Source organism: Macadamia integrifolia, chromosome 12, assembly GCF_013358625.1.
Source record: "Macadamia integrifolia cultivar HAES 741 chromosome 12, SCU_Mint_v3, whole genome shotgun sequence".
Lineage (NCBI taxonomy): Eukaryota > Viridiplantae > Streptophyta > Magnoliopsida > Proteales > Proteaceae > Macadamia > Macadamia integrifolia.
The window spans coordinates 5427094-5443500 of NC_056568.1; the positions used below are offsets into that span (position 1 = coordinate 5427094).

A 16407-nucleotide genomic window follows, 5' to 3' on the forward strand; every position below is an offset into this window, starting at 1 on the left:
TGTGACTACACAGGAACCAGTAGCAAAATCACAACTATTTTCACCGCTTTACTGAGGGGAAAAAAAAAGGAGAGAGATTTAGAGCATAACGTTAACATTGACAGCGCGTGCTGATATCCATATCAACTTACAAGTTTCAGAGGTTCTTTGACCCACCAAGTACCAATTTGAATGTAACTTCCATAAGTTAACCATCAGTCAGTCGATACTCAGCTCCGTACTTTGAGAACTTGAAGAAACTTAAATAACAATAGAAGCAGTGTGACAGGATTTGCTATTATTTCACTTTCTTCAGAATCCCTCCAGCTCTGCCTTCTTTTGGTTCAGTTTAAGATATTTGGATAATGCTAACCTGATGCTCCTGCCGGCATGAATGGCCCCATCCAGTCATTGAAGTGGTTCCCCCCTGAGGCAGTTTGCAGCCAAAAAGAACAGAAAGATCTGTTGGATATTTCTGGTTTCCTTAAAACCCAGGATTGTGGAAGATCTAGATAGCATATTAGTTTCTCTATTATTAGTTTATTTCCTTATCTTGTTGGTTTACTTTATTACAGTCCAATATTTAGCAGGTTACTCCCATTACAACATACTTATGGTGGGTTTCCTTAGTTGAGTTAATTTCTGTTTTTGGTTGAAATTATGACTCTATCTTTCTTATATACATGGATGTACCTCAATCGAGATGGTTAAATTTGAATAATGGAACGTAATATGTGTTGGTTTATCTCCTTGTGGAGTTGTGTGCGACCAGGTTGGTCAATCTCGTCTTCCTCATCTGTTCTTCCCTTAGTTCTTCTTCTTGATTCCCATTATTTTTCTTTCCCTTTCTTCCTGTTTCGTTCTTCCTCCTTTCCTGTTCTTTTCTTACGGGAGTTGCAGGCTCACGTCACTTTCAATCAACGACAATCAATACTGTTCGTTCTCCCTGATATTTGGGTCAAAAGAAGCCCTTCCCTGGGTGACCTAATCCCTGGAAGCTCTCCCCAGAAATCTTGCCTTTTGTGAGAACCAAGTCAACGCAGAAACTTGGCTCTTCTTCTACCGTCAAATCTGATTTCAGGTCCTTCCACCCCCCCCCCCTTGGCTTGACCTTTCAACTTGCTAGGCCTTATTGGGAGGGGTGGTAGTTGCGGCCAATCCCCTAAGTCCTAGTTTAATTGGATCTTTCATGAGGGAGAATCCTTCTTCAAAGCTGAGCCTCTTTGCCACTGGTTTCTGCTCTTGTTGTAAGTTAGAAGATAACATGGTGGCACTATTTTAGTTGTCATCATAGTCCTCCTCTTCCCCAGAATAACTCCCTTCATCTTAATTCTGTTCTATCCTTATTTCTGGCTGATGCATAGTCTGCCATAGTTCTTTGATTCTTAATTCCCTTCTTATTCATTCCCATTTTTAGCTAACAAGCTGCCCTTTAAGATTCTTATTTACGGCTTTGCTACTCCCTTGTAAACCTTGACATGTTACAGAATTGCCATTATCTTTCAAATTTTGATTATTGTATACTTGGGTAGGTCCATAGCAATCTCATAGCAGGGTTCCAAACCTAGGAGTGCATGAGGACTAAGGCTCACCCTTGTGTAGAAGTGGGAACCACTGTACGGGCAGGATCCTGGTTGTGTATCACTTATGGACAATGAGCGTCAGACTAATACCCCTCCCAATAATTATTTCTAACCAAAAAGTACGATTTCATGTAAATGTTATGATATGATTTTGAATTTGTGGGCTGAAAGGTAAGCATATCTATGAGTATTCTCTGGATTTTTGTTTTTCTTCTGCAACATGAAGACCAATATATGGTCAAGTGTTTTATGCTATGCTGTAGTTGTCTTACCCTGAGCCTTTATATGTGAGGCTTAATATTTTTTCTGGGAGATATCATCTTATTTATTCACACTATCATTTCTCATCATTATAGGTAACAATTTTAGAATTGCAGGCTGGGTTGGGAACTTGGCTCTCTCTCTCTCTCTCTCTCTCTACATCTTTCTACTGCAACGTGAATTATGTTTTTTCTGTACCAGAAACAATAATAATATCAATGATGCTTTTCATATTTGCAAACTTGAAACTCCTTTTCCAAAGTAGAGTGAAGAAATGAATTTCATTGATGTTTTAGTCTTGGTCTATTCCAGGCCTAAATTATTGAACAGCAAATTGTGGCAGTGCAGCTATGGTGTGATGTAATTTGATTGCATGCAAAAAGACTCGATGTTTTCATTTTGAGTGAGATCTCATTAGTTTTGTGTTGATAGATATCCCGAATAAAGAGAAATATCTGTCCATTTAAATCACTTTAGTTGAGGGGAAAGAATCAAATTCTGATGTGGCACTCAGGGAAGGACAAAGGCTAGAAGGATTGAAGGTTTCGCTCTAAGAAATTGGGAAATGGTAAGATTTGATAATATGAATTTGTAATTCGGGACTAGATGGAAAATTGAGTGCTGCTTTATTAAAATAGGCTAGAAAAGGGGAAATTGAAGATTATTGGATTGCATTTATGGAATTTTAGTGTAAAAGACAATATGGAGGCTTGCAGGTTTTTCAGGTTGGTGCAGAAAATTTTCAGCAAATATAGTGAAAAAATGTCAGGAAGAAAGGTCCTACTAGAATAACAACAACAATTTCTACTAAAGGCACACCCACAATGCTCTAGGAAACACACTCATTGCATGTTTTTGGGAGCTTCTCAGTCTTTTCAAATTGTCAGAAACCAGCTTCTTCATAAGGAGAAGCTCTAAAAAAGGATCCAATGAGAAGGTAGTGCTTGGAATCTTTCCATCAGAAGCTTAGTAGCCTGAGAAGCATCCCCATGGTGTCTAGGCTTCTGTTTCTTGTGCATAGGTTGGCGTGAGATGCTTAGTCAAATATGCACTTATTGTTCCTGGAATAACTAACCTTCCGCAGAGAACTCTGCTATATCCATGCATTGGGTTTGATGTAGATTCGCACCCATGGACTTATCCAAACTCATCTGGGTATCCAAATAGAGTTGAACCGGATCCAATTTGGGTCTTTGACTAGTAGGATCTCTTAGGATTTTATTTTTATTTTCATGCAATTTTTTGTTTTTTTATTTTTTTCAGCTTAAGTAGGAGATAGCTACTAGGATTTAAATGTTGGTTTTCTTTTTCTATTTAAATGTATGTAATCGTCCAATTAGGGGACATATTGAAGAATTAAAGAATGAGTTGAATTGAGTGTTTGAGTGCCTACGGGCAGTGTGCGATTCTCTCCCCCCCCCCCTCTTTTCTTGTCCAAATATTCCCTCCTTCCCCTGCAACTCTGAGTTCATCTCAGAGATTCTTCCCTACCCCTACCAGCCCTCCATCAACTTGGTATCAAAGCCGAAGGATCCTCTCCTTCGTTCTCCCTCCCTGTTCCATCCCCTTCCCATTAACCTCCTCTTTTCTTTCCCATTTTCTCCCTATTCTCTGTTCTGGTTTCTGCTGAGAGTGAGAACAGCAAAAAAAAAATCACACTAGAACTTCAATCCCATCTCTTTCGGCTTCCCACAGAAACCCACCCCTTTGATCCCCAACAAGAAATCCCCCACCGCCTCCTCTTTCCCTCCGCCAGCAGCAAGGGAAAAAACAAAAAGAAGTCGACAAAAAAGAAGAAGAGAAGAGAGAGAGATCTGGAACATCACAAGAAGAAAGAAGTAGAAGACGTGAAGAGAAAGACCCAACCAACAAAAGAAAAAGAAAAAGAAAAGAAGAAGAAGAGGAGAAAAAAGAGACAAGATCGAACCAAAAGAAAAAAAAGAGGAATCGTACCTAGTTGTGGACCCCCTCCTTCAACGTCGTCGGCTCTCTGGAAGTCCTCCCACTTCTCTCGTTGGGCCTCTTTTGTTGTAGCGGTGTATCTCAACTTTCGTTGGTTCCCTTGGTGACAGAGCAGAGAACCTTCGCCGGTTCTCCATCTCTGAGAGGGCAGAAAACCCACCTTTTTTTCTATCGGTAACCCCACACTCCATGACTTGCCCTTTCTTAATTATTTCTTGTGGTATTCCTAAAATACCCGATTACCTCTACACCTTCTTTTGTCTTTCCAAGTATTCCCCTCTTCCTTAATACTTTAAGTCCCATTCTTTTTGTGTTTCAAGTTTAACTTCAACCGGGAGAAAAAAAAAAAAAAGGTTGAACGTCCAATTTACATTCTACCACTCACTCCTTACTTGAGTATCCATCCATAGTGATTACAACAACCTGGCTAGATCTTTTATTGGATATCCGTCAACAAATGCAATTGATACGAGAGAAGCTCGATTAGATTCAACGACATCACGAGCATCAACGCCTAAGCACACTCTACTTTCAACTATATGATCTCAGCCATTGAGCAATCAACAAGTAGATGAGCCAGAAGATGACTCACCAATGGTGGAAGATGAGATGGCATCGTTGGAAATTGAAGATCAACTTGTGAAAAGATTTAAATCGGTTGATCTCTTCAATGAACCAATCGATTTTATTTTTTTGAGTCACTACTTTACCAATGAACTTCGCGTCGTGGATTTCATAGCATTCGATCATGGTTTCGATGGTGACTTTATACAGGCAAGGATGGATGTTGATCAAGTGGTATCAATTCTCCCCGTTCTACGAAACTCGTGGATGGGTTTTTCTCAACACCGGGGGAATTGATGTAGATTCGCACCTATGGACTGATCCAAACCCATCTGGGTATCCAGACAGAGTTGAACCGGATCCAATTTGGGTCTTTGACTAGTAGGATCTCTTAGGATTTCATTTATATTTTCATGCAATTTTTTATGTTTGGCAACTTAAGTAGGAGATAGCTACTAGGATTTTGTTTCCAATTAATTTGAGTTTCCAAATTAGAGGAGGTTTCCTTTTAATGTTGGTTTTCTTTTACTATTTAAATGCATGTAATCGTTCAATTAGAGGACAGATTGAAGAATAGAAGGAGTTGAATTGACTGTTTGAGTGCCTGCGGGTAGTGTAAGATTCTCTTCTCTCCCCCCCCCTTTCTTGTGCGAATCTTCTCTCCTTCCCCTGCAACTCTGAGTTCATCTCAGAGGTTCTTCCCTACCCCTACTGGCCCTCCATCAGGGTTGGGTTGTGGTTCCCTAGTGTCTGCCAATGCTGACATCTACTTTATCTCCATTTTTATTGTGATTCTGCCACTACTGTGGCATGAACATTGGATGTGATTGTTGTTTCCAATTAATTTGAGTTTCCAAATTAGAGGAGGTTTCCTTTTAATGTTGGTTTTCTTTTACTATTTAAATGCATGTAATCGTTCAATTAGAGGACAGATTGAAGAATAGAAGGAGTTGAATTGACTGTTTGAGTGCCTGCGGGTAGTGTAAGATTCTCTTCTCTCCCCCCCCCTTTCTTGTGCGAATCTTCTCTCCTTCCCCTGCAACTCTGAGTTCATCTCAGAGATTCTTCCCTACCCCTACTGGCCCTCCATCAGGGTTGGGTTGTGGTTCCCTAGTGTCTGCCAATGCTGACATCTACTTTATCTCCATTTTTATTGTGATTCTGCCACTACTGTGGCATGAACATTGGATGTGATTGTTGTGGCCTGTGTCAATAGACCATGACTGAACATATAGCTTTTTCATCAGACATACATGGAGTTCCTAGACACGGATGGTGAGCTGCTCCTCACCGTATTGGGAGGTGTGTTGCTCTGTATGGAGGGACAGATGGAGCTCGTGGGCTGGTTGGCTGGGTTAATCGAGGGAAAAAGGCAAAGGAAGGCTGGAGGAGTTAGAGTTTAGTTAGTAAGACAAACAGGAGAGAAAATTTGGTTTCTGCCAACTTCTATTTATTTATTTTATTAGTTTCATATATTATTTGGTGGGAGCCAAAAAATGTCTTACCCTCTATTACTCTTTTGGCAATTATTCGAAAAACACAATTTTTTAAACTTATTTTTGAGAGTCATACCTTTATGAATAACTAAAAAATTTACTAACTATTGTGCCGCTATTATCTATAACATTTTTGTTTTCTTTTGGGCCTGATCAAAAGATTATTAGTGCTTGATGATTGTAATATCTGCTATGTTGTTTTTTTCACCTTTTGTTTGACCACTCATTTGTGCTACATGTTTGCATCTCATTAAAAACTGCACTGATCTTCTATGTGACTCAAAATGATATATTTCCATTTAGCATAGTTATCTCTTAGTAGAGTGGGGAGATGCAGTAATTGTTGCTCTTGGAAAACTCTTCTCCCACATCTTTAATGCTATTTCCATTATTTATTTATCTTTGTTTTTTGGACAGCTTGCAGAGATTGTAAATCAAGGCAAATTGGTCTCAGATGAAATTATATTCAATTTGTTGTCTCAGCGGCTTGAAGCAGGAGAAGCCAAGGGTGAATCAGGGTTCATTCTTGATGGTTTCCCTCGAACAATAAGACAAGCGGTAAGCATTGAGCACTTGTGGTGATAGCGCAGAATTTTCAAAATTAGAGTTCGGTTTTTATTTTTATCAATTTTGCCAGAGTTGGTGGAGCAAAGCTAGTTCTCTACTATAATCATGCTCTTTGCTTATGTCCTAGGATGAAAGAATGAAAAACAACTGTTGTTCCTGTGTGTATTAATTTGTGATACGTGCAGGAGGCTCAGAACGTGACCTTCTATGGGTACTTTCTTGGTCAACTGCTTAGGAAAAAATAAAACCTAATCAAGTGATATTCACTACTAGATGTATTGTTTCTTTTTTTTTTTTTTCTAATTCAGGACATCGGAAAATGTGGGGAATTTCGGAAGATATATTGAGCTGATGATTCTTATAATCAAGTCTGCTCAATTTTTTACTCATCTCCTTGTTGTGACACTGGATGTAGCCACCCATCGTATGCTCAATGAAGTCATGGCAAGAGAAAATCCATTAAGGTCATGTTCTTTCGACCTCCAACTGAACATGTGGCAGGTTCTTCAGTCTCATTTTCCCCCTCCGAATGAGACTGTGTCCTAATGGTTTCACCAGCCAACTTAAAAGTGGGTAGTGCAAACTCCCTATCTTGTAAGGTGCTATGGTAAACAACCTGACACAAGCTGCGGGCCTTTTATAGGTTTGGACAGCCTTCTGGCAGTTTCAGTATGCACTGTCTACTCTTCATAATTGTGCTGGCCCTGAAGAAACTTCCGCTCCAGTTGGAGAAGACTGCAGTCCCTCTTTGCTATATTGTTTGGAAGAAGTTGAATAGCTGTAAGAGTGTAAGACCTGCTATACCTCTGGTGTCCCATTCACACATAGTTTAGAGGCCCTGGAGTTTCTTCCATTCCCAGTTTCAGAACACCACAGAACCTCTTTCGAATGACATTGCTCGTACAGGTCAAGCTTTGCAGTCTTCCCTGATGGCCTTTTCCAATGTGGTTTTGCTCACTTCCTTAGTAACAGAAGGCATTAGCTCCCTAACTCTACTTCATGCAATGTTTCTGTGTTTGTGATGGTGATGCGGATCCAGATCCCAAGGACTGAAATCGGATCGCTTAGGGCCCACTTGGACACTCAACAAATAATAGCAATAACCAATGGCAGGACTGTAATTAAACTCAAGTTAAAGAGAATGGCAATTCTGTAAATACATAGGCATTTCTAAATAGGGGCAAACTTGTAATTTACAAACTATTCAGAACCCTTTTAGAATTAGATAATTGGCTTAGGACACAACAGGAATTAATTCAAAAGGAGATAGTTGATTCTGAAAAGTAAAACAGAGGTGGGGTTAAACTGGAATAACAAACTCTTAAGTCAGGGCCTTTATTGTAATATCAGGAACTAGGAATAAAGAAACTCAAGCGTATTCAAAAGTATTGGCAGGGGTATAAATGAAAAACAGAAGTTAGACAAAAAATAACTCACGATAGAAGGTATCATCTTCAACCTCTGGACAGAAATCAGAGGTGGAGCATGTCACGAAACCAGACCTGGTTCGTGGAGGAAATCTCAGCAAGCAGGACTTCTTTCAATCGGAAATCTTGGGTAAGACTTTACAATCTTCAGGCCTCTTGAAATCAACTGGACACAGCTCCAAACTCCAAGGGTTAATCGACCAAGGTGATGCTGAAACAAATCTGGGTGGTGAAAAAAACCCAACTCTGATTTCAGGTTTCAATCTTGTACCAGGAAGTGGTTTTAGAGAATAAGACCCTAGGGTTTAGCTTGCCTAGGACTGAAGACCCTTCGCCCAAAGTTCCAGAACCGATGGATGGGTTGTAATGAGCTTTACCGCATGAACTCCTCTCAGATGTACCGTCCAGAAACAGAGTATTTCAGATCAGAAGTTTCAATCAGCAGAAAAATAAGAAAAGGATTAAACAGCAGAAGAAGGGAAAGGGGAAGAAGAAGAGAAAACATAAGAAAAGAAACAAAAGAATAGGAGAGAAAACCAGAAGAGAGAGATGGAAAATTTCAGAGAAAGAAGAAGATAAGAAGGAAAAAGAGAAGAGTTCAGAGAGAGAACTTCAGAGAAAGAGAACAAGAGATAAGCAGCCCGTGGCAACCATAATTTCATCCAAAATATAATTTTAGTTTCATTCAATTCTAATTCTCAGTTGAGTTCAATACATCTATTTAAAGACTGAAAACAGACCTACTTTCCTATTTGAAACAAATATTGCATCTAATTAAAATAGAAATAAAATCTCACTCAATTGAAAATCTACCATACTAATACTAACTCTAAAAAGGAAAGAAAATGAATCAAATCAAAGGCTATCTCAAGCCCAACTCCCAACTGCATCAGTTTGTGGTCTTCTTCCCTCCTTTCTGGGGTTTTTAGAAGAAGTGGGATAGCACAATATTTGAAGATATTACCTATAGAACTGGGATGAGGAGATAGCTTGGGTTAAGGATCTGTCTATGTCAGATCCTCCATTATCTTGGAGTTCAAAGGAATCACGTACTGGATCTTTTGGGTCAATGGCTCAAAGTATGTGACTCATCCATCTCTACGTAGATCACCTACTGAAGTTAATGTCTACACTGTACTCGCTGCTGTTATGATTACTAGGTTTTTAATTCCCCTGTTTCTTACAGCTTGAACCATTCTTTTACAAAGAAATGTGGAGCTATACTGGTTAGCTCCCTTCAAGATATTGTGGATGCACTTCTTCTCTAGTGCCTCAGTTGGAAATTATCGAGATAAGCTGTGGTAAACGGATTAAAGATTGCGTATGAATGTCGAAAAAAGGTGCCAGAAATAAGTCCAAGATACTCTAGTGGACATTGAACTGCTATGCCTCTAATTCTGTAATTGCATCATTGATGGAATGGTTTATTATCGAGTTTCTGCACCACTATACATAAGTCTGCAGGAACTCAAATTTTTAAAAAGTCCTTAGCCTGCTGCATTGTTGTGATATTTTATTGTCAACGAGTAGAGTCATACCTTTTGTTCTGTTCTCTTAGTTCACTTTCCCTCCCTGCTTGTATAGGAAATATTGGAGGATGTCACCGACATTGACTTGGTTATTAACCTAAAGCTCCAGGAAAATGTACTTCTTGAGAAATGTCTTGGAAGAAGGATTTGCAGCCAGTGTGGTGGGAACTTCAATATTGCGAATATTGATATCAAGGGTGAGAATGGGAGACCTGGAATATACATGGCTCCACTTCTCCCTCCTCCGCATTGTGCATCGAAGCTTATCACTCGATCTGACGATACAGAAGAAGTTGTGAAAGCACGACTTCGTGTATACAATGAAATGGTATTGCTCCATTCTCTCAAGCGTTAATTAATTCTGATTGCTGCTGCTGCTTCAACTGCTGTTACTCTAGTTAAAGAAGTTAATCTATTATGTGGGCTTTCAACTCAGTTATTAGGATTTTGAAATGGCTAGGATTATGAAAAGGTAAAATCACACCATTAGTGAAGCAGTGAGTAATGTGGTGTGTAGGAAGCTGTCAGGATGATTGATTTAGTCCCCGTAACTGGAGGGCAATGCACATTTAAGAACAAGTGGGGGAACAGTATAATGCTGTAATAAGACTTTATTATACAGAGTTGTTTAAGAACTACCATGCAGTTTTGTTAAAATTATACAAGAGAAGATATGATGTGCTGATATCTGTCCAAGTAGAGAAATTAAAGAATGGGTGAGTGAGGGGATAGATGACAGAAAGAAATAACATGCTTATTCACATGGAGGATGGTAGTTTCCCATTTCCCATCAGTCATTGGTCTTGTATAGACTGCTGAATAGCTGACTGATTTGAGGATCTTTATCCCTGACAGATGAAGTAATTGAGGAACTTATGGTGCTACATGTTTTACTGACTATATGTAAGAATGTTGATCTGATCAGACTCATTCATTATGCATCTATGGTTTGGAGCCCCCCTCAACAAGTTGGTGATTGATTGGACTCACAGCTTACTGCCATTCTATGGTTTTCTATACCCCTCGCCAACTGAAACTAATATGACAATGTGTTTTCATGGAATAAAACTCTTTCTGCTTTGGTATATCTATGTGGTCATGGTTCATCTTGTTGATCACTTAGTGATTAGACATTGAATTTGATAATTGTGTTGCTCCTGCAGAGCCAGCCCTTAGAGGAGTTCTATCGCAGTCGAGAAAAGTTGTTGGAGTTTGATCTACCTGGAGGGATCCCCGAAACTTGGCCTAAGTTGCTGCAAGCTCTGAATCTTGATGATCATGATGGCAAGCAGTCTGCAGCTGCATGAAGTAGAGTCATATGCAATTCTCTTGAGGTGAGTGGGTCATTCTTTGCATGTATGGGATGGACATGCACAGTAAATTTGAAGAGAACAACATATATTTTATCCATTTGTATCCTAAATAAATCCCTCAACTCTGGTCAATCATTTAATGAGATGGCTGCTTAGTTGGGCGTTACAAGATGTGTAACATGAGAGGAATTTTGTCTATTATTTGGCGGATAGAAGGCTAAACATCACCATTATTTTACATGGTGAAGAATGGTTTAGTTTGAAAGGTATATTCATTTGGAGGATTGAGTTTCAGACTCTGGAAATGATGGAGATCAGTTAGTATGTGTGTGTGTGTTACAATATTATCCACCAAAAAATTTGTGGAAATCAGGTTCATTGTTCATTTTGTTGTAAGTTTTGATGGTGGACTACTAGTATGAATTATGATAAAGAAGCACCTTGTGTGCAAACTGCAAACGGGAGCAAAATGTCAAACATGGTTCAGCCCCCTCCCTTTAGTTCTTATTCTGTGACTATTTGATGCAAATTGTGTCAAACTGTATTAAAATGTTAAAAGCATGATTCGGTGATTTAATCTCACCTCGAATCTTGTCATCTTCGTGTGTAGGAGGAGTTGGTTCTTAGCCCTACTGGCGCCCAATAGGCTGGCCAGTAGGATAGAATAGCAAAAAAAAAAAAAAATCTCTCCCTCTATCAGTGTGTATGGAGAATCAGCAGTTCCAGTGTTCTGGATGTTATGCCCAGTACAGTGCCGGAGACCTTAATAAGTAAGGGCAGTACCAAATGGGCAAATTGCCATTCATTTGATCAGATCGACCAACAGAAACAACTGTTTGGTAGTTCTGCTTCCTTGTGTCTGTTTTTTTTTTTTTTGGTTAATCAAGGTGTCAGGGTTGGTTTTCATGCACATTGACTAATCCTTAGGGAGACTAGCGCAGCAACTTACATGTCACGGTCTTCACTTACAACTCAAATGCACAAATGGAGAATTGAATCTAGGACCATGCGTTTATCCATTCAATCCCCAATTTGTCCTAATCATTTGAATAAAAAAGAGGCGATAATTGGGTCTTCTATCTTCTGCTTCCTCGTGTCTCTCTCTCTCAAATAATCTCTTTGCCCCACATAGATTGAATAAAAAAGAGGTGATGATTAGGTCTTGTGCAGGTATGGGAGTTCCGATCTCAAACAAAGAACACTCCCAATATTATTTATAAAAAGAAAAAAGAACTTTATCAGGAGTGTGTGTGCATGGAGGAAATGCCACCATTCATTTGGAAAGTCCCAACATGGTAAACGAAGAGACAGGGGGTATGCAATGTGCGCCGCCAATTCTCTCTCCATCATTTTCTTATTTTTTAAAATAAAATTTGGAGAGAGGGATTTACATGTTACTCTTTTTTTTATGGGAAAAAAGCAGTAAAAAAAAAGTGAAAAGACAACATTCTCTCTCCTTATATTTAATAAAAAAAAGAAAAATTTATTATGCCACCCCCTGAAGAATGCCACAATGATAAGACCATCTTCTTTGTTTCACCAAATTATTCTCAAACCCCATACCGCCAGTCAGTGTTAAGTGTGGAGTTAAAATGACCATTATACCCTTACCATTAAAAAAACTTGTTTTAACCATTATACCAAAAAAACCTGAAGAATAATTCTTCTCCATTTATGGTTCTCCCCATTCTGAAACTCAGTGGTCTCGATCGTTGACAACGATACATGCAATTTCCTCCCCGATGGAACAGACAAGGTCATTTCCTTCTCCCTCTCAACCTCCTTCTCCTTCTCCTTCTCCCTCACATCCGAACCTACCACAGACGAAATCACTCTTCCAAGCACACACCCCATCTTTCCTATACTGAAGCCTCATCTCTCAACATATTCTGTTATCGTCCCCTCCGTCTAATCCCTCCCGATCGTCCAAGAATTCAAAAAATAAGCCAACCACCTCTTCATCCAACTCGGAACACTATAGATTTGCTTCCGATCATCCAAATCATACAGAAGCTAAAAAGGAAAAAGGCACGAAACATAAACCCCAATTCAGTAAACCAAACTTTCTCCGACAAAGCAAAATTTGTAATCTTTTAAAATTGCCACAATTTATGGCAGTCAACAACAACCAATTAAAAGGAAAAGGAAAAGCGAAACTGTAAAAAAACTTACTTTTCTATGATTGGCGATCCACCATTAAGTTGCAGACTGAGTGAAATGGAGAATGTTAGAGAGAGAAACAGGAAGAGGAAGAGAGAGAAAGCTCTGCTTCGTTCGATCTCACTCTCACTAGATCTTCTTGCACCAGAAGATACTCGGAGCTGAGGTCGTTGAGAGAGAAAGAGAGAGAGAGAGAATTTCCAAGCTGTCTTTCTCTCTTCTTTGAGAGAGATCTCCACTTTTCTGACTTTCGAAAAACGGAGAAACAACGTAAAAGATTACTAAAAACCAACCACTCCTTTATATATTGTGGCCGGAAATTCCAATCTTCTCCATTTCAAGTCCTTATAAAGTCAAAGCAAAACACACACTTAACAAGTCCGGTGGAGTTATTCTCCAAATTAAGTGATGTTCCTCTTCTTCCTCCTTCGCATCACTCACCTTACAATCCATGGCTTTGACGTCGACACCATCGTCGCCGCCGACTACTAAAAGGGTTCGACTGTTGCCGCCGATCATTCTATGAGTCGAGACCACCAGAAGGCAAAGCAAATCGAGAACAACTCCATTAAAATTGGGATCAATTGCTCTCATGATAAGTACAATGTATGCAAATTAAGATTCTCTTTCACTTATCTCTGCTTTAATTGATTTTGATTCCAAGAATTCTTCAATCTCTAGAATTTATTTGTAAGTTAGAATCGAAAGATTAAAAAAGAAATATTAACCTATGTTAAGGGTATTTTTGGTACTTTTTATTTTATAAGGGTATTTTGGTATTTAAAATAAAATATAGTTGTTGATGTCAGCAACTATAGTATATTCCTTAACAGTGACTGACGGTAGGGGGTCTGAGAATAATTTGGCAAAATAGAGGGGGTGGTCTTATCATTGTGGCATTCTCCATGGGGTGGTGCGGTAAATTTCCCTAAAAAAAAATGAAAACTACATATTTATTAAGGATTGAGAGAGCGTACACTAACAACATGTATTTCTTTTTCCTTAAATTTTTTTATGATATCTACATTTGATTGCAAAGGAAATTAAAGAAAAGAGAAATAAAAAATTTTCAAACCAAAAAAAAAAAAATTGTACTCATTATCCCATAGGATTGGACTATCTTATTTAAATTTCTTATCATATTTAATAATAGTATATTTACTATTGTAATTTTTATTTTACATTTTAAATCGTAAGAATATTTTAAGAGACTTGGATGTAAAATAAAACGTGATTTGGAGTTAGCAATAGATTTTGATATCCTTTCCAGCGTGAGAGAGAGTCCAACCACATTCACTTGAGCAGGCACCTGAAAGGACTCCTAGCCATAGAATGTGTTCTGATCTATCTTCCTTGCGGAAGAGAATGAGAATCTAAATCATTCACGTGAATGGAATAATATTTCATTTTTCTTCCCCAATAATTTTCCTTCCAACCAAACGAAACCGCTTTAATCAACTAAGATATTTTGAGGGGCCACCTGTCGATGTATGAGTCTGTATCTTATTCTTTCCCCGTTTCTCATGGCGGGAGACCGGGGAGTGGGAAGGGAAACGTCCCCTTCGCGGGGCAGAAAATATTGGGTATTTATAGGAAACTAAACACCGTTAAATACCGACGTTAGTTTTTACTTCGCCAAACTACAAATATCTAGGAAAACCGAAAACGACGTTTACCAAATTTTAAGGGTTTAGGGGGCGTAACCTTTCTAAACCTTTATCTGTCTTTAGGTTGAGCCACGTGTGCTGGTGGCACCATTAGATATCTAAGAGATTCGTGTAAGATGCGGTTGGTACCACCACCGCCACCCCCACCCCCACGGCCCCACCTTCAGCTTCAGGGCTCCAGATTTTGTCCGTCTCAGAAGGTAACCATGGCTTCATTTCTGTCCACGTCGGACCTTATGGAATCCTACGTGGCTCTACGGAGACGCTCCAGAGGTTCTTCTTTCTTCCACATAATCTAAATATCTTCTCTGAAATATTTTCTCTTTTTTCCTTGTTTGCTTCGCCGCTTTCCGACCAGTCAAGCTCGTCTGCAACATTTAAACGAAGAAGAAGAACATCAACAACAAACATTGTAATGCAAACACTATTGCAATCCTTAATTTATATTGATCTGAAAACCATGGCATGAAGCTCCTGATAATTTTCCTAGTTAAAACTGATCTGATTGTTTTTTGCAATTCTTTTGCAAGATCAAGCTCGAAGGTAACTCCGGTTTTATATAAATCCATGGAGCTTTAGAAGTATCTTTTTCTGTTTTCCCAAGGTAATAGTTCTTCTTTATGTGATTAATTTTCATCACTTTCCTCTTTTTTTTCAAATATTGAGATACTACCTTGCAAGGTTCTGAAATTTTTTTCCTCTGTGAAAGATTACATCAGAGTATGAGACCTTCGCTTTTGAGTTGAATGCTTTGTTCACCCTTTATTTACATACCAGTTCTATCTGTTTTGAGCAGATATTAGGGTTTGGATTATTGTAGTTGATCTGATAACCTGCTCTAGTCGCACTGGGCAAGAGCGGATTGTAGAGGTTTGACCGTTTCAGTTACGTTTCGAAGCAGTTTAATCTCTTTGAAATTCAATTTTGAGGTTGTGTATTAATCCATGTCATCCATTAAATTGATGGTTTTATGATTGTGGAAGGTGATTTCTTTGGGGAAGCGGAATGTGCAAGTACTCTAGTGGAGTGAAGGAGGGTTTCTCACCGGTTCAATCAACTGTTTTCCTCATCATCAGTCTTTTTGAATCTGGTTGATGGGGAGTGTTCCTCTGAACAATGATGCTACTGAAACCAAAAGGCTCGGGGAGGTTATTAACCATGTGTATGAAATTAGGGACGGAGTTGTGGGTGAGGGGCAGGGTCTCTCGGAAGAAGATGAGTCAAGGGTTAACGAGGTTGCTGAGGATATAAATGGACATGAAGGGGCCATCCAGACCCCGGCTGTTGTGCAGCAACCCCCACAACAGCCTCAAGGGCCAGTGGTTAGTTGGGAGAGGTTTCTACCTCTTAGGTCACTGAAGGTTCTGCTGGTGGAAAATGATGATTCAACACGCCATGTGGTCAGTGCTCTGCTTCGAAATTGCAGTTATGAAGGTAAGTTGCTTTTTTTGCTTGGTCGCGAGTATCATTTTAATTTGATCCTTGGCTTGAAATAGTTTGTTTATAATATATTGTGTAAATATATATCATATTCTTAAACGGTTTGTGGCTTTTGAGATGTTGCATCACCTCCTCTCTTTTTTTTCTGAGTTGTTCTGTTTCTTATTGGCGAAACAAGATTTTCTTGATCTTAATAAAATCATTAAATCTACGAGTGTGAAGTTTCTACTCCGTTTCAGTTTGTTTTGACTTGTTTCTTGATTTCGATTATTACTTGCATTTTGAGTGGAGTAGTTTGTGAGGTGATCTTCATATGATTTTCTGATGATTAGCTGTAATCAGATTTTCTCTTATTCCTGATGCAGTATACTTTTGCAAAATTTATTGTATCATTAGTTATATTAACTTATGCTGACAGATGTGGGAATTCACAGAAGGCTGGGTTTTTTTTTTTTTTTT

At 39.0% G+C, this 16407-nt stretch overlaps 2 protein-coding genes across 10 annotated transcripts in view; both read left to right on the forward strand.

Moving 5' to 3' along the window:
* LOC122057092 (adenylate kinase 1, chloroplastic-like) overlaps positions 1–11140 on the forward strand; it is an 11925-nt gene extending 785 nt beyond the window's left edge. Inside the window, exons 2-4 of the mRNA XM_042619091.1 lie at positions 6263–6403; positions 9424–9696; positions 10532–11140. Coding sequence (XP_042475025.1) covers positions 6263–6403; positions 9424–9696; positions 10532–10675 — 558 coding nt within the window. The 3' untranslated portion in view covers positions 10676–11140. The remainder of the gene's footprint in view (positions 1–6262; positions 6404–9423; positions 9697–10531) is intronic.
* A 3633-nt stretch (positions 11141–14773) lies between these two features.
* Positions 14774–16407, forward strand: part of LOC122057343 (two-component response regulator-like PRR37) — a 6773-nt gene continuing 5139 nt past the window's right edge. For 2 of the 9 annotated variants that reach the window (XM_042619401.1, XM_042619407.1), the window contains exons 1-4: positions 14774–14920; positions 15039–15112; positions 15305–15392; positions 15492–15942. In XM_042619401.1, coding sequence (XP_042475335.1) covers positions 15603–15942 — 340 coding nt within the window. In that variant the 5' untranslated portion in view covers positions 14774–14920; positions 15039–15112; positions 15305–15392; positions 15492–15602. The remainder of the gene's footprint in view (positions 14921–15038; positions 15113–15304; positions 15393–15491; positions 15943–16407) is intronic. The other 7 variants (XM_042619408.1, XM_042619409.1, XM_042619403.1 and 4 more) reach the window with 6 other exon arrangements.